This window comes from Prionailurus viverrinus, chromosome B1 (assembly GCF_022837055.1).
Source record: "Prionailurus viverrinus isolate Anna chromosome B1, UM_Priviv_1.0, whole genome shotgun sequence".
NCBI lineage: Eukaryota > Metazoa > Chordata > Mammalia > Carnivora > Felidae > Prionailurus > Prionailurus viverrinus.
In genome coordinates, this window is record NC_062564.1 from 36,006,235 (window position 1) to 36,030,049 (window position 23,815).

General features: G+C 42.2%; 1 protein-coding gene across 2 annotated transcripts in view; it reads right to left on the minus strand.

Annotated features, from left to right (window-relative positions):
• Positions 1-8,459: 8,459 nt before the first annotated feature.
• XPO7 (exportin 7) overlaps positions 8,460-23,815 on the minus strand; it is a 41,074-nt gene continuing 25,718 nt past the window's right edge. For both annotated transcript variants that reach the window (XM_047855409.1, XM_047855408.1), the window contains exons 17-28: positions 23,578-23,641; positions 23,062-23,170; positions 22,012-22,118; positions 19,415-19,503; positions 18,599-18,706; positions 16,141-16,223; positions 15,701-15,915; positions 15,321-15,459; positions 13,119-13,279; positions 11,848-11,946; positions 11,060-11,187; positions 8,460-10,062 (exon numbers count right to left, since the gene is read on the minus strand). In XM_047855409.1, coding sequence (XP_047711365.1) covers positions 9,969-10,062; positions 11,060-11,187; positions 11,848-11,946; positions 13,119-13,279; positions 15,321-15,459; positions 15,701-15,915; positions 16,141-16,223; positions 18,599-18,706; positions 19,415-19,503; positions 22,012-22,118; positions 23,062-23,170; positions 23,578-23,641 — 1,396 coding nt within the window. In that variant the 3' untranslated portion in view covers positions 8,460-9,968. The remainder of the gene's footprint in view (positions 10,063-11,059; positions 11,188-11,847; positions 11,947-13,118; positions 13,280-15,320; positions 15,460-15,700; positions 15,916-16,140; positions 16,224-18,598; positions 18,707-19,414; positions 19,504-22,011; positions 22,119-23,061; positions 23,171-23,577; positions 23,642-23,815) is intronic.

Consider the following 23,815-nt stretch of genomic DNA (forward strand, 5'->3'; position numbering starts at 1 on the left):
ACCTTGATTGGAGCTTGTGCTGTGCAGGAATCAGCTTTTAGTTTTTCCTTTTTAACATGTCCACTTTATTGAGAAATAATTTATTTCTTAAAAGGCACTCATTTAAAGTGTATAATTTGATGAATTTTGACAAATGTATATATCTGGGTAGCCACCACCACAGTCCAGTTACAATATCCATCACTCTCCCAAATTTTCTGGTTTCCCTTTGCGGTCAGTATCCTCACATCAGTGCCTAATTGGCATTAGGCATTTACCTGCTTTCTGACACTGTGGATCATTATTGACTGTTCTAGAATTTCATATAAGTAGAATCCTACAGGGTCTTTTCACCAGTCCTTTTGTTGAACAAAATGTGTTTTGAGAGTTACTGACCCATATTGTTGTTTGTATCAGTAGTTTGTTTCTGTTTATTGTTTATCCATGATTTGTATACTCACGCATGTGCTGGTCAGTTTTATGTGTCAACTTGGCTAAGCTATCATACCGACTTGTTCAGTCAAACGCTAATGGTGTGGCTGTGAAGGCATTTTGTAGAGGTGATTAACACCTATAATCAGCTGCCTTTATATAAAGATTACTGTCAGTAATGTGGGTGGGAGGTTTCCCTGAAAAAGTTCTGCCTGTGGACTGCGGCTTCAGCTCCTACCAGAGAGCTTCCAGTTTGCTTTTTCTGATGATCTGCCCTGTGGATTTCAGACTTGTTGCTAGCCCCCAGAGCCGCATAAGCCAATTCCTTGTGATATGTCCCTGACTGATATACCTGTTGATGCATATTTGGGTAGTTTTCAGTTTTAGACATATATTATGAATAAAAATAACATGAACAAGTCTTTGCATGGACATATGTTTTAGTTTTTGTTTGCTAAATACCTAGGAGTGGAATTGCTGGATCATTTTGTAAGCATGTATTAAACTACGTGAAACTGTAAAACTACTTTCTGAAGTCATTTTGCATTTCTACCAGCAATGTATGAGAATTCCAGTTGCCATACATCTTCATCAACACTTGGTATTGTCAGTCTTCTTAATTTTAGCCATTCTAGTGGATGTATATAGTGACATCTCTTGTGTTTATTTGTTTCTGTTTGATGACAAGTGAGGTTGAGTATCTTTTCAGGTGTTTACTGATCATTCGTGTATCTTCTTTGGCAAAATACCTATTTACACTTGATCTTAGCCAAAAGGCCGAGAAGCGATGCAAAATACCTGTTTAAATACTTTGTCCATTTTTAAATTGGGCTATTTCAGATTATTCTTACTGAGTTGCAGGGATTTTTTATATGTATTGGATACCTGTGTTGTGTCATGTATATGTATTACAAAGATTTTTTTACTCCTGCCTATAACTTGTCTTTTCATATTTTAAAACGGTATCTTTTGAAGAGCAGATAAATTTAAATTTGACGAAGTCCAATGGCTCATGGCTTTGGCATTTGAAGGAATCTTGTTTAACCCAAGGTTGTAAAAGTTTTCTCCTAAGTTTTCTTCTAGAAGTCTTGTGGTGTGAGCTTGTACTTTTACATTTGTGATTGATTTGAAGTTAATTTTTGTGTGTGGTGTTAGCTAAAGGTCAGGTTCATTTCTTTTACCCCTCAAGTGGATCTCGACCCAGTTCATCTAGCACTATTTTTGGAAAAGACTAGCCTTTCTCTATTGAAATACCTTGGCACATTTTGCTGAAAATCATTTAACCATGTACATGTTGGTCTATTTCTAGACTTTATTCTGTTCTATTGATCTGTCTGCCATAGTGCCAACACTACAGTCTTGATTACTGTAGCATTAGAGCAAATCTTGAAATCAGGTAGTTGAGCTCTCCAAATCTGTCCTTCTATTTCAAAAATGTTTTGGCTGTTCTAGATGTTTTGCATTTTCACATAAATTTTATTTTACTTTTAATTTGAAGAGAGAGAGAGCACACAAGTCGGAGAGAGGTGGAGAGAGAGAGAGAAAGAAAGAAAGAGAATCCCACGCAGGTTCAGAAAGAGAACCTGCAGCGGGGCTTGATCCCATAACCCTGGGATCATGACCTGAGCTGAAGAAATCATTGGACACTCAACTGACTGAGCCACCTAAGTGCCTGGATTTTCATATAAATTTTAGAATCAGCTTGCTGTTTTCTACAAAAAAACTTTCTGGGATTTTTATTGGGGTTCCTTTGAATGCATAGTTCAATTTGGGGAGAAAGGACATCACGGTTTTGAGTCATCCAACCCATGAATATGTTATGATCTCTGCATTTGTTTAAAGATTTTCCTCTGCAGTGTTTTACAGATTTTGGTATATATATACTTGTTATATATCTTGTTAAATTTATTCCTATGTATTTCATGTATTTGGATGCTATAGCAAATAATATATATCTTATTTCATTTTAAAATCTTATTTATTTTGAGAGAGAAAGGGAGAGAGAGCAGGGGAGGGGCAGAGAGAGAGGGAGGGGCAGAGAGAGAGAATCCCAAGCAGGCTCCATGCTGTCAGGGTGGAACTGGACTTGGGGTTCAAACTCCCAAACTGTGAGATCATGACCTGAGCCAAAACCACGGGTCAGACTCTTAACCAACTAAGCCACCCAGGTGCCCCTAATAGTTTTAGCGTATAGAAATATACTATTTGGTTTTCGTCTACTGACCTTGTATTCTGTGATTTTACTAAATTCACTTATTAGTTCCAGTAGCTTTCTGAACCCCAAATCATGACATTTATGAATAGTGTTTCACTTCTTCCTTTTTGTACTGTGCACTATTAATTAATTAATTAATTAAGTGCCTATGTGCTCTGGTTAAGACCTGAGGTACAATGTTAAATAGAGGTAGTAAGAGAGGGTGGCCCTTTCCTTGTTCTTAATCTTAGGGAAAACATTCACTCTTTCACCATCACATTCTGTTGGTGGTAGGTTGTCATAGATGTCTTTTAATAGGTAAAGGATGTTTCTTTTTATTCCTAGTTTGTTGAGACTTTTTATCATGAGTATTGAATTTTGTCATGTGCTTTTTCTTTATCTACTGAGATGATCGACTTTTTGTCTTTCATTTTGTTGATACAGTGAATTATTTATTGGTTTTCTGAATCAAAAAATTGTTTTAGAAATATTTGGTTTTCTGTTTTTAGAGAGAGCAAGCACACAAGTGGGGGAGAGGGGCAGAGAGAGAAACAATCTTAAGCAGTCTCCACGCTCAGCACAGAACCTGACACAGGGCTTGATCCCATGACCCTGAGATAAAGACCTGAGTTGAGATCAAGCATTCAACTCAGATGCCCCAGGTTTTCTGAACGTTTTAAACCGACCTTGCATTTCTAGGATCAATCCCACTTGGTCATGATGTATTATCTTTTTCATGTATTCTTGGATTAAGTTTGCTTGTATTAAAAATGTTTGCATTTACGAGGGATATCATTCTGAAGGTTTTTTTTTTTTTTCTTTTAACATCTTCGTCTGGTTTTGGTATCAGGGAGATGTTTGTTTCATAAAATGACTGGCAAGTGTTCCCTCTTCTGTTTTCTTATGTTTTGCGCAAGAGTAGAGAAGTGTCCTTGGATCAGAGTTCAATTCAGGCTCACCAAGAGCTCTGCACACATCCCTGCATTGTCTCATGCTTCCTCTGCCTTACTCAGTTGCTGCCCCATTCTAGAACCTGAGAATTCTATTAGAATCCTCTGTTCTTTACTCTTCACATCCAATTGGTCACAAAGTGTGTTGATTCCAACCTCCACCCCCTACCTCCCCAATCTTTCTTAGCTCTCCCTCCACAGTCCTTGTCTTGGTTCAAATCCTTATTACCCACTAGCTGATGGGTTAAACAAAGAATGATCACTAGCTTGCTTTGCAAAGTAGTCTCTTGAAACTTGAGGCTTTTAGGATCAAATACTAACCTCTTTCTCTCTCTCTCTCTTTTTGAGAGACACAGAGAGAGAATGAATGAATGAATGAATGAATGACAACCTGAGCGGGGGAGGGGAAGAGAGAGACCAGGTCATAGAATCCTAAAATTTTTTTTAACGTTTATCTATTTTTGAGACAGAGAGAGACAGAGCACGAACGGGGGAGGGGCAGAGAGAGAGGGAGGCACAGAATCGGAAGCAGGCTCCAGGCTCTGAGCCATCAGCCCAGGGCCGACGCGGGGCTCGAACTCAAGGACCGTGAGATCGTGACCTGAGCTGAAGTCGGACGCTTAACCTACTGAGCCACCCAGGCGCCCCAAGACCGGGTCATAGAATCCTAAACAGGCTCCAGGCTCTGAGCTGTCAGCACAGAGCCCGGAGGCGTGAGATCATGACCTGAGCCCAAGTCCGACGCTTAACGGACTGAGCCACCCAGGAGCCCCTAAATCCCAATCTCTTGTGTCCAACCCCTCACTGACATGTGCACTTTCCTTTCAGCCGTGCAATTTTTGCACCCTCGAGAAAGGTACAAGGTGTACAATGCAGCGGCTTTTTGCACTGCCTGAATATTTCCCCCTGCCTTCTTCCAAACGGCTTATTCTGCTAGGGCTCGACTTGGGGGCAGGGGGTGGGCTCCTTGGTACTCCCAGAGCGTACTGAGCCTCCAACGATCACCCTTTTTAGCCCGTTTGCCCACGATTATTACCGCAGATACTAGGTGTGAAGCCACGGTGCTCGTGAACTCGAACCCCTACAAGGCACAAGGTTGGGCAGAAGTCCGGGCGCCTTAGTAGCCCAGCTCCGCCTTCCCCAAGAACGTCCCAGGACCACCCAGTTGCCAAACCCTCCTCCAACCGCAACCAAGAGCCGCCGAGAACAATTAGGAGTAACGACTGCGCTTGCGCAGGGCGGCAGAGGCGGGGCAAGCGACGGCGCCGAGGAGATGCCGGAAGACAGGGCCTATGTGCGCAGACGCGACGGGGACGGAAGGAACGCGTGGAAGCTCTTCCGGGGCGCGGCAGTTTGTCGGGGCGGGGGTACGGGGTCGGGGTGAACTGTACTTTTCTTCTTCGTGAGGTTGAGGGGTTGATGTTAGCGGCTTCTACTCGTTTTCTTTCGGTATTGACTGTGGCAGCGATGGAGATTAACCCGCCCGTACCATGCTGCCGGGGCTTCACCCAGACTAGTCCCAGCTACTCTCCACTGTTCACCTGCCATCTGGTCCCGACTCGTAAAGGAGCACATTTTAGCTGCTGAGGGGAGAAAGGGGGCCTAGGAATATCTCAAACCTGAGTAGGCCGTAAGACGTGGAGACAGGGACAGTGGGGAGCGACTCCAGAGAGGAAGTGGGGTTCTACTTGGGGTCTTGAAAACGGCAGGTTGGCAAAGGGCATGGAAATTTAGACTGAGAAGAGAGGGTTCTGCAGACGGGGAAAAGGAGGTAGGATGCACGAGATAGGATGTGGAGGCAGATGCCTGGTTGAAGGGAAGGGTTCTACTGCAGCGTTTGTAGCCTGGTTGGTAAAGTTATAACTTGGTTTGCTTTGTGGCCCCTGTCCCACACGGCAAGGTGTTAAAGGGTAGGCCCTGGGCTTACTGATAAATAGAAATGATAATGGTCTGCTCTCTTAAAAAGTGGTTTCATTTTTGATTTTTCAGTTGAATTAATTCAGCCTCTAGAGGTTGCTTTACCTTCATTGTACAATATAATCAGTCTGTAAGAGCTGAGTTTTTTGACTTTGAGAATACTGTTCTTAAATTCATCCACCCTTTTACTTTATCAGACTGTATAGTGGCGTGAGCTTCTCGAGGCCAAATCTATTTTCCAGTTAGTTTTTGTCTCGAGTTTGGTTGTCCTCCAGACCTTGAATGGACTGAATTTGTTATCTAGTAGCGGAAGTTAGGAGATTGCCCACTTGTCCCTCTTCATTCCTTTGTAACGAATAATGGGGTGGTTTGGCCCATATAGGTAATCCTGTATGCTTAGATCTATTATAAATTGTCTTCATGGTTATCAAACAGAATTAAAAATATAATTGTGTGTGATGCCTGTGTAACAATGTAAGTACTGTTCACTATGCTTTGTAGTTAGTTTGTACTCTTGAGGGATCTTATGCGAAAGAGTGGGAAGTGAATTTGCCTTGCACATGATGTTGTTTGCTTTGGAGTTTCCTTTTCTGTTGCTGACCATCAAAAAGGTATTTGTCCTGAAGTGGATGCTAAGTATTTGGTAAATGAACAGGTAGCAACAGTCAGGCTACCCTGAAAACCGTTAAGGGTTTTCTGAGGAAGAGGGATTAATATTCTAAGCTTGATCCCGTCCTCCATTCTGATCATCTGATGTCTCACGGTCTGGCAGCTGATTCATTTAGTTGACCCACTGCTCCTGAAATACACCAAAGTGGCTGACCAGTGAATTCCAGGGTATCTAAGAAATTGCAAGATAGATGTAATGGACTCAGGAGACAAGCTACAGAGGCAAGAATTCTTAGGCATTCATTACCTAGCACTCAATTGGTAGTTGTATTAATTATGGTTGGTGTGTACATTTTTATCCTTTCAAATTTACTTTTGAAATATCTAGAGTATGGCTTTTAAAATGTTTACAGACATTTATGGCTTGTGCAGGTTCCCTGTATTCTCTTTGCTTTCCTTTTTTGTCATGGCACCTGGCACTTTGGCAGCATTGGAAGGCAACTTAGGTGTGTTTGTAGGTCAAGCCAAAAATCTTGGGTGGGAGAAGGGTTGGCTGGTGGCAAATGGATACAGAGAGGTGCTTTGGTTCTTTACACTCAATTCCTGTTACTTCATGACATTGGGTTAAAGTCATATCAAAACTTAAAATTTGACCCTGGGGCAAATCCTTCTTCATCTGATTTATACTTTAGTGGGAATAGATAACCCTTATTTAGGCAGAGGCAACAAAAAAACATGTACATACATAATACAATTTAGTCATCTGCCGTAAAGACTTTAGGTGTTTTGTCAATGTAAGGTATAGTTCGTGTAAGGAAACACTGTCTAAAGACACCTGCCTTGACAACCATAGTCCCCCAGGATAGCCTAGAAACTAATAAACAACTCTTTTTAACTGAATAAAGCCTGCACAGGACTTTGAGGGGAAACCAAAGTTTAAAGATGACTGACTTTCACATTTATTAAGACAGGTCATGTTCAATTGCTAATTCGACCAGAAAAAATATCTTATTTGGCTTTTTTGGGGGTGCCCCCTCTTGGAACTGTCAAGAAAGGAACAGCTTTACTGTTTAAATAGTTTAATGTGGTTGTAGAAGATTTTAACTATGGCAGTTTGTCATGACTGGACAGCATTAGGGCTGCGCTGAGGAGATCACCATGTTTGGTGAGTCTCTTGCCTCTAAAATTGTTTTTGTGGAAGGGAAAGGAGGGCTCTGCCATTTTGCTGATCAAGCAACATCTCAGGATAGTTGGGGCAGAGGAGGTTTTTCAAGTACCAGTGAGAAAGTTATTTTGTCTCATTTACTGTAGTAAATTAGAATTAGAATTAGAATTCCAGGTCACTGGGGCATGTGACTGGTGTGTTTTGCATATTAATGAAGCCTGACCATTTTATATTTCTCTTAGGCTTAGAGATAGACTTGGCTAAGATAAATCCATTCTATTTGCCTTCTGGTCATTAGAATACACATTTCTGCCTTCAAAATAACTTAGGACTAAGATACCACCCAGAACACTGAAACAGCAAACATAGGTAGCAGTACATCTAGATAAGGTAGACAAGAGTGGCACTCTAGAGCCTGTGATTCATTGGATGTAAATCTCCATTAAGATACAGTGTTTCTGGTAATTAAGTTCTCTTATACCTAGGTACTACATAGAATGGGGATGAGAAATAGCCCTCATTAACTATAGGGTTCTTCATTTGATAATTCTGGCCCATGAAGCCTGCATAGTACAGTGAAAAACTTACCCTTGAACCTGTCAGGGTCTAATGAATGAAGCCCAGCTCACAGAAGAGGAGCGGGGATCAGGACGTTACAAAACTGGGCTTTCTGTAATCATTACTTCTTTGCCGGTTGCTAGTAGAGGTAGAGTGGCTTCACTCTTGTAGTTGTGGACATCAGCGCTGTATGTATCTATATATATTTATATCTATCTGCATAGATATATCAACTAAAACAATCATACTTTTAAAAGAAATGGAGTCAGACTTAGTTGAATGAGAAACAAGCGAATTTTACAAGGGTGAGACGAACCTGTCAGTTACTGGCTTTTAAGAATGTGTGTTTCGGGGCGCCTGGGTGGCGCAGTCGGTTAAGCGTCTGACTTCAGCCAGGTCACGATCTCACGGTCCGTTAGTTTGAGCCCTGCGTCGGGCTCTGGGCTGATGGCTCAGAGCCTGGAGCCTGTTTCTGATTCTGTGTCTCCCTCTCTCTCTGACCCTCCCCCGTTCATGCTCTGTCTCTCTCTGTCCCAAAAATAAATAAACGTTGAAAAAAAAAAAAAAAAAAAAGAATGTGTGTTTCAAACATCTTAGTGTGTTTAGAGTGAGACGTGTCCCTATAGACACACTAGACTTGATCGCTGAAGCCAGGTCAGTAGAAACCATTGAAGTTTATTGGCGGTCACAATGCTTACACTGTATGCAGCAAACACCCTTACAAGTCTATCCGCAACCTGATCACGCAAGAAAGGATTCACCACACAGTCGCCAGAGGAGAAGGAAAAAAAAATTAACAGGCTTGTTTCTGGGGGTAGAGGAGAGAAATAAAGATAAAACCTAATTGATGAGTGTCCCATGGGCAAGAGCTGAACTAGAGATGCGTACAACTAGCAGCAGCAATTGTGGAAAAAGTACAAGGCAAATAGCTTTCTCCATTAATTTTCTTCTGTAGGTTAATTTTTTTAATATTCAAAACATTTATTATGGTTTTTATTTTATAAAAATGTATATTTTTAAAGGGTGGGAGATTGTTAAATACTTCATGCTAGGCAGACCTTGTTATTAAGAACCCCTCCACTGTAGTAACTTCCTCCAGTTCATACATTCACGAGTGCAGGGTACATATATAAATATCCACGCGCACACATCCACACACACTGCCTCAAGGGCTGGGGAAGACTCAAAGTTACCGGCCATACAATCAGGCCTCTGGTGGACTCATCCAAATCGCTCAACAGGAGAGCAACTGGCTCAATTCCTTCTCTCTGGTCTCTACCTTTACAGAGACTGAGAACCCTAAATCATAGAGTTACATCTGACTTATAAAAGCAAGAGGCATCTGTCTGAGGATGAGGATAAGCAAAGTGGGAAAAAGGATGAAGCTAAGAACACCAAACACTTTTAGCTGGAGTTGTCTGTCACTGCAAGAGGCCAACGGACCTAGGGCAGCATCTACGGTTGAAGGGGAAGGATGGTGCTCCACATGGCTTAGAGTTCCTAATAACAAGGGTAATACAGTAACAGGAAGTGATAATTTTGGGGGCAAGGAAAGGGCAATAAGAAAAAATATACATTTGGAATTTTTACCTTTTTTTTTTTTTGCCTCTCTACACTGTGTCACTAAATATATCTCTGCACGTTCACACATCCTCGTCCAGTAAAGCTTCAGGCCACCAGAATACACATTTTTTTCTCACTCGCATACACAACCCCTCACATCAGCATTGGTGCACTAGACTCTGTAAAAATTTTTCAGTCACACTTTTTGTTTTTAAACTTGAGTCAATATAAACCTTGTTCAAAATGTTATGAAAAAATGTACATGTTTATACAAGGCAGGTTGTGGCAGGACACTGGGGGTTCCTCCCCCACCCCCTGGGGTGGCCCCAGGAGGAGGGGCTGGAGTCTCACACACTTGTGTCTCTATCTCCTCCCACCACCCTTCCCACCCAATCCCCCCAGGAACCAGCAGCGCCCTGCCCCCTAGTGAGTGCACTCACATCCCTATTCCCTGGGGAAGTAGCTAGTTGACCTTTGCCATTTTCCCCACACCCCTGGTGGAGGGGGCCAGGATCAGCCAGGCCCTCTCCCTTGTAATTGTTTGCCCCTCTGGGCCAGACCAAAGGGACGCTGCTCTGTACAGGTAGAGTCCAAGGAGGTGTCAGCTCATCATATCATTGCTATTCACGCCGTAAGTGGAATTCTTCATTGAGTCGTTGACTTCTCGACGGAATGCTGACAGGTTCTGGGTGAACCTGCAGAGAGGATGAATTGTAGGTTGAGGGAGTAGGGTGGAAGGGAAAGGTCTTTGCCTAAAACATTTCTGGCAGAGAAGTGGCTACTGAAAGGCAGAATGCATGAATCTAAGGTCAGTTAATTTCGGTCTTAAGACCTTAAGGGAAAGTTGAGCTAGTTTTGCACCCCTTTCTACCTGACAACCTTGTGGTAGACTTGGAGATCTGGTCAAATCTGGGGCTTTGAGGGCCGCCTTGAACTCGTGACAGCACAACAGGAAAATCTGACAGAGGTGGGAAGTAACCCTCACACAGTGAGGGTGTGAAGAAAATGAAGCTATTTCCTTTCTTAATGCCGGGGACCTGTCAATATGGTAGCTGCTAGCCTCACATGGCTGCTGAACACCTGAAATGTACCCAGTACAACAGAAGAACTGAATCAAATTACATGGAAATTTAAAATTCTGTTCCCCAATTGTATCTTAATTAGTTTTAAATTAAAATGCCATTTTTAAAATGAAATCAAATTTAAACTTGAATTCAGGGAAACCTGACATTCAATTCAGTTACTGGACAATTTCTAAGTATGTTCGGTATACTTGAATATGGGAATCTACTTTGTCAACTGTAAATTTTATGAAGTCTAAATACAAATCAAGCATTTCAAATGAGTAGTTAGCATCTGAATTAAGATTCCCTGTTAAATGTACAATATACAGAATCTTGAAGACTTAGTAAAATAAAAAATGTTAAAATTCTAAATTTTTAAGTCTGGATTACACATTGACATAATATTCTGCATACATTAAGTTACATACAATGTATTAAAATGAATTTTGTCTGTTTCCTTTTATCCCCTTTTAATGTGACTACTAGGAAATTTAGAGTTACTTATGTGGCTTGCTTTTCTATTGGACAGCACTGCTTTAGATGGCCTCTAAAAGACTGTTAAGGAGTGTCCTGTTTCGAGGACTGGAGAAACTGCCTGTGACTTTTCGGCAGGGCTCTCTACACTCACCTGTCTCTATTTTTCGTAAGAAGATTTCGCTCGATGCCTTCCATCAGGTTTTCAAAACACAGATGCATAGCCTGCTGCTTCTCTGGTGGCTGGCTGTTCACGATACTGTTCCGTAGGTCAGAAAAATACTGTGGGGCAAGGAGTGAGACAGGGTAAGGAGAGATGAGGCTTATTAGCCTTCCCTCTTCTGCAGGGTGGAAGGAATGTTCTTCTCCAACAAGAAACAGAATTATCTACCAAAACTGGGTACCTTTTTTGATTCAAGCAAGTACTTGCCAGATAATTTATCTTCATCTTACTTAAAAATCAAGAGTTTTAAATTTGTAAACACTCTAAGGGTCATCTGATCCAGGTTCTTGATTTTATCTTATCTTTTAAGTAATCCCTACACCCAATGTGGGGCTAGAACCAACAACCCTGAGATCAAGAGTTCCATGCTCCACCAACTGAGCCGGACTGGTGACCCAGATTTGGTTTCTTTTATAGGAATCTCTAGACTTCCTTATATTTGTTTGTGGTAGAGCTGAGCTAGAATTTAGGTCACAGGTGGTCCAGGTATATTCCCTTCTGGTAACATTTCCTCAGCCTTTACCTTTGTCTGAATTGCTATACATGGTGACTTCTAACAGTTAAGTGATTATGTACTTGTCAAACCATGAACAGAACATGCTCAGAAGACAGGCTATCTTCCCTCTGCTTTACCATCATGGGGTGTTCCTATAACGTTCCCCACAGTGCCCTGGCAAATGATAGCTAAATGTGTCTGCCCATGCTTCTGGCTCTCTTACCTTTTCATTAAGTAGTATCAAGCCAAGTAGGGGCCGAGACATAGACCACTGGTTCCTACAGTCTTCAAAGATGATGATGTTCAGCACCGTTGACAGCATCTGGAAATGGAGAATCTGAGGCAGTGACCTAGTGGGTAGCTACCCAAGATAGAATTATAGATTCCAAACAGAAGAGTTTATTGGGTTGAAGGCCTCTTCTGTCTGGAGTAAACCAGGCAAATAGTTTATGAAGTTTCATTTTAATCTTCTATTATGAGGTAAATTTTCTAAGGTATTTCCTTTCCTGCTTTTTAAATTGGTTTAATATTTCCTTTAAAAATGGACCTTTCCAGTTCACCCTGTTTTCTGTGGGGAATGGGATGGGTCACACAATGATCATACTAGGTAAAATCCCTTTGCACTGTAGCTCCCTGGTACTTGTCTGAGAGGAGATAGCCTTTTTTTTTTAAGTTGTTTTTTTTAAATGTTTATTTTTGAGAGAGAGCAACAGAGGATCCCAAGCAGGCTCTACACTGACAGCAATGAGCCCAATGTGGGGCTCAAACTCACAAACTGTGAGATCCTGACCACAGTTGAAGTCAGAGGCTTAACCGACTGAGCCACCCAGGTGCCCCAGAGACAGCTTTTATAACATTTTGGGGATGTGATACGAATGCGAATTATTTCAGTTTCTTTAGAGAATAATACAGACAAAGGTGAGACTAGTAGCTAAAAGCTAAATAATTCCATTGATCCCCTTTCCTTATCTATTTTTGCAAATCTTATTTTTGCAAATCTTATTTTTGCAAATCTTATTTTTCCTTTCCTTATCTATTTTTGCAAATCTTATTTTTGCAAAGATGCAGCATACAAATAAAACGATGGCAAACATATGGTTTGATCTCTGTGTGGTCAGTTATTTCCCTCTGTCCTGCATTCCTGTTCCCACTTTGCAAATGGGAGTAAAAGCTTTATAGCTGGGTGCTGCTAACTTGTGCCCCGCTTATGGCAACAGTCATTGCTGTAGAAGGAGGACAGGTCCAAGGCATAGGGGTAGGTGTGACACTTGGAAGAACAACTCAGACAGAACCTGATTTTTTCAGATTGTTTCTGTCTGATGATTGCTCAGCAAACTCAAAATCCACTGTAATTTTAAGGTGTAAACTTCACTTCGGCAGCATTATCCTCGTGAGACGTAAGACTCTGCGTCTTGCTTGGCCTTTCTTCTCCCCCAGAGAGGGTCTTCCACTGTAGAACACCCCACAATGCCTCCTAATGCTCATGTTCCTTACCTGCTGGATCATCTCTGGATGCTGCTGCATGATATGCAGAAAGCGGTCACTCTCCTGGTTCAGAGGTGTCGTCCTCTTCTTGGTGCTCCGTGACAGTTGCTTAAAGAGGTATGTCACGATGTGGTCTAGGCAGGAGCAGCAGCCTGTGCATACCATGGTGTCTGGAAGAGGGGCAGGGGCGGATTAGAGCAGGGATACGCAGCTGCTGACGGTGACCCAGGCAAACATGGGTTGCCCTTAGCCGAGATCCCATAGAGGCAGAGGTACCCCGGCAGACTGGGAACTGCACCCATTTCAGTCAACGCCTTGTGCTGGGTGTTTCCCATTAGCCTCTCACCCTCATCAGATAGCAAGGCCCGATCCTAAGTCTGAGAGTGTGTGTATGGTGACAGACAATATAAATGACTGATATTGACATTATTGACTCAGGTGGTATGGATGTAGGTCTTCTGCTTCATTAAAAAATAACAAACAATTTAGTATAGCAAGTACTTCCATTGTGCCAGATATTGTGCTAATAAGGACCTTGTAGGTATTATCTCTTATTTATCCTCTTGAGAACTCTGGGAGGTAGGTGATCCATTTTACAAATGAATAAACCAAAGCCTAGAGATCATATTGCTAATAACTGGACCGGCCGTGAGGAGAATCCAAGTGTGAGTTGTTAAGCCTCTGCTCTGAGTTACAGGGGTGGCACAGCTTCGCACTGCCTAGCAACATTCCTGGTCTGTCAGAGGGCCTGTATTCTTGGTTTCCGAGGCATCCTGTGGGAGCTGCAGACTCGTCTGTGTAATTTACATAGGGGACACTGCAGCAGAGCTTGCAGACAGCGCTCTGACCACGTGAGGCACAGGCCAGGGCACTGAGGGATGAACCCTTAAACGAGTCAACCATTCTGTTTGTTTATACAGAGGGCCCTCTATTTTTAAGGAGCTATAAAACAGCCTTCCAAAGCCAGGTTGGATCCCTTGGCTAGACTGTCCTAGATATGCCTCTGCACCCTGCTGGAGGTAAATGTGTATCAAAGGGGTGGCATGGAGGTGTGGATGACTCACCATGTAGGCAATCCAAGTCATCCAATATGCATTTGCAATATATGGTGATTATTTTGCAGTTGACTTAATCCTCCCATTTACGTTCTGCTCAGCGTACTACAAAAATGTATTTTTGGGGCACCTGGGTGGCTCAGTCAGTTGAGCATCCGACTTCGGCTCAGATCACGATCTCATAGTCCATGAGTTCGAGCCCCACGTCGGGCTCTGTGCTGACAGCTCAGAGCCTGGAGCCTGCTTCAGACTGTATCTCCCTCTCTCTCTGCCCCTCCCCCCAGCTCATGCTTTGTTTTTCTCTGCTCAAAAATGGATAAATGCTAAAAAAAAAAAAAAAAAAAAAAAAAAAAAAGCATTTTCTTCTTTGAACACATACACACCTAATATACACCTATTAAGACTGCTTGAAGGTACCCAGGAACAAAAGGGTTGACAGGAACCAGATGGGAGTAGGGGGAAAAACTTGTGAAGCTGGCTGTGTGAACACCTTCCACAGCCTCCAATTGCGGTAGGTTAGAATCCAGACATCCAGATACTACGGGTGCCTTTGTGCCCTCCTGCCCCCCCCCGCCCCCTGCCATCTCTTTCCGGCTCTACTCCCCCCACCCCCCTTCTCTTCTGCACCAGTGTACCTGCCATCTGAATTTCCTGATTCTTTCTGGGCTGTAGGTGCTAGTAGTTGCAGTTCCTGATGCTGGGAAGCCTCCCCACTAACCTGATACTGCCCATTCACCTTTTTGGTTTATGCTTTGATATGAATGCTTTCAGCCAGGCCTTGTCTGACCCCCACCTCACCTCCTCAAAACTAGTTTAGGTATGCTTCCTGGCAGCTCTCTCAGCACTCCGTCCTCACTGTAGTAAGCAGAAAAGTGTAGGAAATAGGCAGTTGTCTATGTGTCTGCCTCATCCACCAGATAAAAAGCCCCTAAAGGACAGGGACTATGTGTTGTTAACTACTGTATCCTTAATGTATAGCACAGTACTTGGTCCTCAGGACAGGGTCAGTAAATATTTGCTGGATGAGAATGTACTCATGAATCTTATACTCTCTGTGGTTAAGGCCAATTCCCCCAAAGCAGTAACCCTTTTGGATCCTGGGGCAAAATTCTCCTTTTCTGTTAAGTGGTTAAAACCAACCGACACGGGCGCTCACCAAGTGCAGTAAGTCCTTCAGAAATGGAAGAGAGAATATACATGATGACATGAGGTTCCAGGCTTGCAATAAAGTTCATGTGGTCCTGGGTCAGGACTTCCAGTAGTGAATAGTAAGACTGGCTAAGCTTGGGGTAATCCTGTGGGAAAAGAGGACAAAAATCAGGTTAGCATTGTGCACCTCCACATGCAGGGAGCAAGATCTTAAATAAAACAGCTCAGTTCCCTTCAGATGGGAAGACAGAAGAGCTAGCTGGAGCTAGCGTAAGCTCTCCAGAGAAATATTCAATCAGTGTTGGCAAAATAACAAACAAAACCCCCAAACAAAAACACGCAAACAAGATGAGGGCTCAGATCTTGCCAATGATGCTTAAGGCTTACCAGGAGGTCACTATGGGGAATAGAGAGGAGCAGCTTGATGAAGGTCTGTAGAGCATTGTCCAGGGCATCGTCTCCATAGAGACGGAAGACTCCAAAATTGACATAACTCCCACTGAGGGCAGCCTTCAGCATGGAGAAGCAGATGGAGATGCCCTTGAGCTTCAGTGCATAGACCTGATCCTTTGGGACCTCTCCTAGTGTCAGGATGCGATTGCCTGAGTGAGTAGACAGACATGTGGTAATATATTATTTATTCAACCACATTGTAACTGATAGTTTCTGTAACCAACTCAACCCTCTTACTCAAAGGCCCTTGGTGTCAGCTGGCATTGTAATACTGTCCTGGTTATTGCCAGGGCTAGCCTGAGACCTACACTGCATACACTAGGGCGACTGAGCTGGAATTCATTCCCAGGGTTATGCTCCTCTAAAGCCCTTACCATACATTGTTATCATCTTGCTTGTTTCTCTGAAGAGTAAAATGCCATTGGGGGAAGAGACGTCAAACTGGAGCCGCTGGGATCTGAGCAGAGAACACAGAAGGAGAAAAAGTCAGGGGTATGTTGCTGGAAGACTGGGATATTTGAGGCTTGGGTGATTCTTTTTGCACTAAGATGTGCAGATTACCTATCCTAACATGGAATAACCAAGTTAAAGATATTTAACCTGTGACAGAGCTTGTATCTTAAAGACTAACACCTAGACTCAAGTTCTGCTTTTCAAAGTGAAAGCATTTAAAAGAAAAAAAGTGAGGCAGATGAAATTACTCTTAAAATTGTCCATTTTGATTAAAGTATAGTTTCTACAACAGTCATTTCTTGGTAGTACTAACTCAAAGCTTGTCAGACATTAATCTACATTTACCTTTATAGCTTTGGTGGCAACTAAGGGAGGGTACAAGCACTATTACCACTTTATAAAAGAAGAGAGGCAAAGGGACTGCGAATGCTACAGGACAAAGTAGGTGAGGCAAGCATTTTAAACAACTTGAGTTCTGGGGTGCCCAGTTGGGTTTGGCTCACGGTTTCATGGTTTCAAGCCGCATCGGGCTCTGTGCTGGCATCTTGGAGCCTGCTTGGGATTCTCTCTCTCCTTCTCTGCCCCTCCCCCACTCATGCTCTCTCAGATAAATAAATAAACTTGAAAAAACAAACAAACAAACAAACAAACACTTGAGTTCTGAGTTCCTGACTTTTCTCTTGACCAGAGCACCTCTTCTTTGGTTTGTTCCACCTTTTAAATGAGCTTCTAGTTGGTCTTTTTAATGACTCTAGTTGGTTAAGGCCTCATACCTAACAGTCCTCCTTGATTCTTCTTTCCTTTCCTCCCCACACTGGATCCATCAAGATCTAGCTCTACAGTATGCCCTGAATCTATCTACTTCCTGTGCAGTCCTTCTGCTCCCACTCTTGTTCTCCCACAGTCTCTTACTTCAGAGTAGAGTGATACCTTTAAATAAGGTAAAAAGAGATCATTTTAATCCCATGCGTAAAAGATTTCTGCAGCTTCCTGCTGTAATGAGAATGCACTCGTCCTCACTACTGCTGTCCTAAGTTGCTATATGACTGGGTCTCTGCCGGCCTGTTTGACTTGTCTACTATGGCCTCCCCTCATTCACCATGCTCCAGCCAGTGGTATTTTCTGTCTCAAGTCCCTGTGAGCTCATCCCATCTTAGGGTTTTTATAGTTGTTCTCACTGTTTAGAATGCTTTTTTTTTTTTTTTAAACGTTTATTTATTTTTGAGACAGAGAGAGACAGAGCGTGAATGGGGGAGGGTCAGACAGAGGGAGACACAGAATCTGAAACAGGCTCCAGGCTCTGAGCTGTCAGCACAGAGCCCGACGCAGGGCTCAAACTCACGGATCGTGAGATCATGACCTGAGCTGAAGTTGGATGCTTAACTGACCAAGCCACCCAGGCGCCCCTGGAATGCTTTTTCCCCTTATTTTGCAGGGCTATCAGAGTCTTTCTTGTCATTCAGAACCCAGCCTAAATATCACTTTCTCTGAAAGGCCTTCTCTGACCCTCTTCTCCTTCAATTCCCATTTTATTAACTTTTTTTTCATAGCACTTACCATTATTTGAAATGATTTTCCATGCTTGTTTTACTGTCTTTTCCCCTGAATGTAAAATCTAAGAGAGGAGAGGTTTTGTCTGACACAACAGCTAAGAAAGTGGCTGGCAAAGACTAGATGCTCTCAAATATTTATCTTGTAAATGAGTAACTCTTGATTATAAGCCTGACGGGAGGCTACTGCCACCCCTCAGTAAGGCAGTTTTAAAAATTAATTATCTCAGGTGTGCCATGAGAGGCAGATACACAGACCTGAAATTCTAGTGAAGTCAATGTGCCGGATTACTGTTTTCCTCCATCCCTAAATTTTTCGGCGAATCTAAAATTTGGTATTTTGGAAGTCTCTCTTACTTTCTTCTTAAGTAAATCTTTACCAATCCAGCTACAATCTCGCAAATAGATACCTTTCTTAAAACGGTATTCTAATGCACCCGGCATCATTCTCAATTAGTCCTTCTGAAATGAGAACTTTGAAATGTGGTAGGCATGGCACCATTACTAAGTGTTAACTTTTATATGTGGGTGGCAAAATCAGAATGTTGGTTGCCAAATTCACTTCTTGTAAGAATGGGTATCTTGGGACTCTTTTCAAGGTGACTTATTTCCTGCAAGCAGCTGTGGCTTTGTGTGGCTGGGGCACCCTTTTTCCAAACATACAAAAATATACATACGTGAACTTTTATAGATATTTTTTGCAAATTCTATTAGCAGTGAGTCTTATTATCTTTCACAATCTGCCCAAAACATTAGATGAAATAATTTCTCCTAGAATTCTCTCGAGTAAAAGGGCACTTGTGCCCTTTGAAAATTTCCTCTTGCTTACCTATTATGAACTAATTCAGCCATGAGCTTGAGCACAGGTGTGGTACAGGCTGGATCATGGTACCATAGCTCAATTGCCCGCTGGAGAATTGGCATGTAGGATGGATATCTGTAAATGAAAAGCTAAGGAAAAATTCTGAATCCAGAAAGGTACAGAATTTAAAATAATCTCTCCGCATTGGCCAAGCACAAACTGTCAAGTTAAAGTTCTCTAATTTCCTGCCTCCTGCTTGTTAATCTTACAGTCTTTCTAACCAGACTCTGTGTTCTTAAAATTTTCATAGGCATCTAATAATGTGCTGTAATTTACATAATGATTTTCTTCTGAAGAACATAACGTATTTCATATTGTTATTTATCCTCTTATCCCTTCGTGACAGGGAAGCAGCTATTTCCGTTATATAACTACTGGAGAAACAGGCAGTCAGATACGAAATGATTTGTTCAAGGTTATGAATCCAAGGTTAGGCTTTCTAATTCCTAGGGAAGCTGTCTTTTCTCAGTAGATCGAAATGTCTCTTTTTTCTAAGTGTGGCAAAATTCACATGCAGCAGCTCCACAGGCATTTTATATCTGGGGCCCAGAAGAGAAAGTGGTAGGAAACGACCTCGTTCATTTCCCCATCTCTCTCACGGGAGCAGGTAGCGCTATGCCATCACACCACTATGGAATGGGAGCTTACGAGTTGCCTTTGGGGGCAACGCCTTGCCTTCGCTGCCTCCCTAACCCTGCCCACCCTCGTCCCCCATGACTACACCGCCCATCCACCCTCCAGTTAAGGCTTGCAGTAGCACGCTCCTGGTCTGTATTAGGATACATCCACTCAAACAGCATCATGAAACTGGTCTTGGCATTGAAGGCGAAAGCTATCCCTCTCAGGTCTCTTACTAGGCCAACCAGAGTTCGCTGTAGTAGAAGGCAAAAGTAGGTTAAAATAGAAGAAAAACCAAACCTATAACTACTTGATGGGGATTTCACAAATGTGTAATCAAATTCTTCCACCATTCAACAAATACTCCTTCCCAGATATTCCGAACTGATCTCTTCCCTACTAGAATGGAATCTTTTCACTTAGAAAATTAGTTTTGTAAGCCTGTTATCTACTAAGAAAAAGCAATGGTTCCTGATCCATCACAGCAAAAACAGAAGCTGATAAAGTTTTAAGACACTAATATGGTTAAGTTCTAAGTAAAAAGGAGAAGAGCAAAAAAGCTTGATTGAAGAAGAGTTAGGAAAAAAGAGGATAAAAATGGCCCAAAAGTCCACACAAGAAGAGGCAGAGGGACCACATATCTGAAAGGTCTGGTACCACACCTAGTTACAAAGGCATCAGCACCACAGGAAATCAAATGCAGATCCTGCAGGGAGGAAACACAGCAGCCTCCATCTTACCTGCCCTGGTTGGAGGCCCTGGAAATAAGACTGATGTGTAAATGTTGGAGGGTAAAGTACACTTTCACAGTGAAAGAGACGGAGGCCTAAGAGGCAGATACTGTGCCATCATGCTGCTAGGTGGCATGAGGGCCAGGGTTAAGACTCATACCATCGAGACTCCAAATCCTCTGTTTCTCAGTAGGACTTTTACTTGTCCCGTGGGCCCTGAACAGCAGGAAGACTGCTTTTAAAAGCTGATAATCAACAGGCTCAAGGACACGGGCACATTTGGGTGTCCTGACTCATTTGCCAAAAATGACTGTACTTCTGGGGCGCCTGGGTAGCTTAGGCAGTTAATGTCTGACTCTTGATTCTGGCTCAGGTCATGATCTTGCAGTTCATAAGATTGAGCCCTGTGTCGGGCTCTGCACTGACAGCCCTGCTTGGGATTCTCTCTCTCTCTCTTCATCCCTCCCTCCCTCCCTCCCTCTCTCCCTCTCTGCCCCTCCCCCACTCACACACACACTCTCTCTAAATAAACAAAACAAAACTGACTGTACTTCTAACAGCCTGCTTTAAGCAGACAATTCTCTTCCTAAACTGATACCATAACTTGTCTTCAAATCTAAGACACAGCAACTTTAAAAAACTTATTACATGAGGTGTGACAAAGATGTGGAAAATGCTTGCAGTTCGTGGCCAAAATGGTTCTTTTCATTAATTTCACCTGCTTTGGTATGGAACTAAAGTGATGGGGAAAAGGGCTGCTATTCAGTGATATCCCTCAATTATCCTTGGTACTGGTTAGTACTCCAGCTCAAGTTACTGACATGCTCTACACTAAACTCAGCTCTGAATAGTACCTATCTCAAAACACTGGTAGAAAGAGGGGAGACAGCCGGGCAAAGTGGTGTTGCTCTGTGACATCCCTGATGATTTAGAGACAGAAAACTAAGAGGCTTTCTAGAGAAGAAAACAGAATTTTAGAATACTAGGTAAAGCCTGGCATCTTGGGGCAATACTTCTGGCTATTTGGTGACTATAATTCAGCTTCAGCATCATTATGAACACTGCAAAAAAGTCCTACGTCCTACAAATATTAATAGCCTAGTATCTTCTGGTTTTGGTCCAGAGATCTATAGACAAAGAGAGCAGGTATGTGTGAAGGAGAGCAAAAATCAAGAAATGATAATTCTGAGAGCCAGAAATCAATAACTAAAGGTAACTTTAAAATTCCATATATCTGGAAATTCATACACCCTTCTAAATGACTCCTGTCAAAGAGGAAATCTTAATGGAAATTAGAAAATCCAAAGAATTGAATGAAAATGAAAATGTTACATACAAAAACTATAGATTCTGGAGGCCTATTTCATGACAGTGTTAATATATTTAATGCTATTCAACTGTACACCTAAAAAACAGTTAAGCTGGTAAATTTTACATTATGTAAACCAACATGTGGAATAATATGCCTAGAGGGACAGTTATAGCTTTAAATGATTACATTAGGAAAGAAGGAGGGCTGAAAAGTTAGAATGGAAAAACCCCAAGAAAAACATATGAAAATAAACATAAAGAGCAGAACTGAATGAAGTAGAAAACAAAGATATAACAGGGTTTTGTTTTGTTTTTGCAAAGACTAATAAAGTTGACACATTTCTGGCAAGACTGATCCAGGAAAGAGAAAGCACAAATATGCAGTATTAAAACTGAGAGGCGACACATAACTAAAGATACAACCAGAGATCAAAAAACAATAGGAAAACACACAAAATAACTTTATGCTACTACATTTGAAAATGTAGACAAAAATCGTAAGTATTACATAAGAAAACACTTTAACATAAAAACAAAAGACTTTATAAATCTCTACTGGTTTGTCGATTTCAAAATCCCAGGAGCCCAAGAGATTAAATAGAAGTGAAATCAGTGGGAAATGTATGGATGAGCACTATTTTCTGTAGTAATAGCTAATCTAGTTTCTGTCAGGGGCTGCCCAAAAGCAGAAACTGGTCAATCAGTGGGTGAAGGACTCACCTTTGCCTCTTGCTCGTTGAAACTATTAGTGCTAAACATCTGGGCCACAGCCTCAAATGCGGCTGTGAGTGGCAGCATGAATTGCTCATACTGATCTTCATCCTCTCCTGAAAGGTAAACAACCCAGGGTGTGACTCCAATATAAAAAATTCAAAGCTATGCATGCAAGGAAAATAAGATAGTATGAAAGATAAGCAGACCCGAGGATAATTCAAGGAGGCCCCTTTATCATCCCCACGGGTATGAGTACTAATTTCAGAATAAAATATACAGAGAGAATTTTTAAACTAGAAAATGGCCGGAAGTCATCCAGTCCAGGGATGTCCACATTGTGTTTGACAATACCAGAGGTTCCTATGTGTATGAGGTACTATGTTTTTATTTACTTCTCCTTAAGGACCGAGTCTGGTGTATGAGAACCTGATGAGACTCGTACTGGAGTCAGGTGCCTGTGGAGGCTCTCTTCACACTTCTCTCTTTTCACTAATCTTCCATAAACCTGGAAGGTTCTGTAATGTTATATAGTAGGATTGAACTTAAATAGCTCAGAATGAAGACAGTGCTGCGTTTCAGTCATTAGTTGACCCCAAACTGCTAATATCACATGGCAGCTACAAAGGCTCTTAAGCCTTGTGGGTTCACATGTGCTAGTGAACTCGGGGGGGGGGGGGTGAGGGGGGAAGGGGAGCATGAAAAGTTGTGTTGACTGTCTTGGGTGGGTTGCACCTTCATGTGGGGTAGAGGGTTATCTGGCCAACAACATGCATTTAGGCTTCAATTCTCTTAACTTTCTGAGGACAAGTATGAAATAGGTTTTAAAAATCACTGCACATCAGATGAAAACTTCTGGCACATATAGTTCTTCTCTTCCAGTTACAGGGACCATTATAGCATGATCTGTTCTTGGTGAAATCAGATCGTTATTTCAGACAGTTTTGTTACTGATGAAACAACAGGAAAGACCTCCCCCACATCTAGTTTTCCATGCTCAAGTAAGAATTTAGAACAATGCCAGACTACTACGCGAGCCTCTAGGATTTATTGCAGTACCTAAATCCACCATGAGGAGACGCCCAAGTGCCGTGTAGAACGTAGTCCGACACCTCATGTCTGTCAGATTGGACTGATTGTTAATACCCAGAAATGAAAAGTGCTCGCTCTATTAAAAAAAAGGAAGACAAGTTAAAAAGATAAAGACATGGGTCACAGGCGGAAGGCAAGCCAGGAATTTCAGAATTACAGAGCCGTTTCAAGCTAATGGCCACATCATCATTCCTTAAGGGTATGAGTGGGATTAAAAATTTTTTTAATGATTGTTGTTATCTACAACTAATTTATCTTTCTATGAATAATAGTAGGCAGCTTCACCATAATTCAGATAATTTGGATTCCAAAGAGCAGCTCAGATGAGAGTAAGTGTGATCTGGCAGTGTGAAGGGAGTCAGGGAGCAGTCTCTGGCTGTGGGGGCACTACGGACCTCAATTGAAACATCCCCCTTATATGGCTGAGGAAGTGTGGGTGGCTGGCTGGAGAGGAGAATCGGGAAGAGGTGCTAAATCACTCACCGTGTGATTGTTCAGCATGAACTGTACCGCACTAAGCTTCACTAGTTTCCTTACACTACTGTATGTGAAGACAAAGAAAGAAGGTCAAGGAAAGTGTGTGCAAATGAAGAATCTTTAATGCAGAATGCAACTTTCTAGGATAAAGTAGCTTCTTTCTTGGCTATGAATTCCATACCCAGATTATCTTATTTTCCTTAAGCACTTGAATATAACACCTGCCAAACGGGGGGAAAATGTG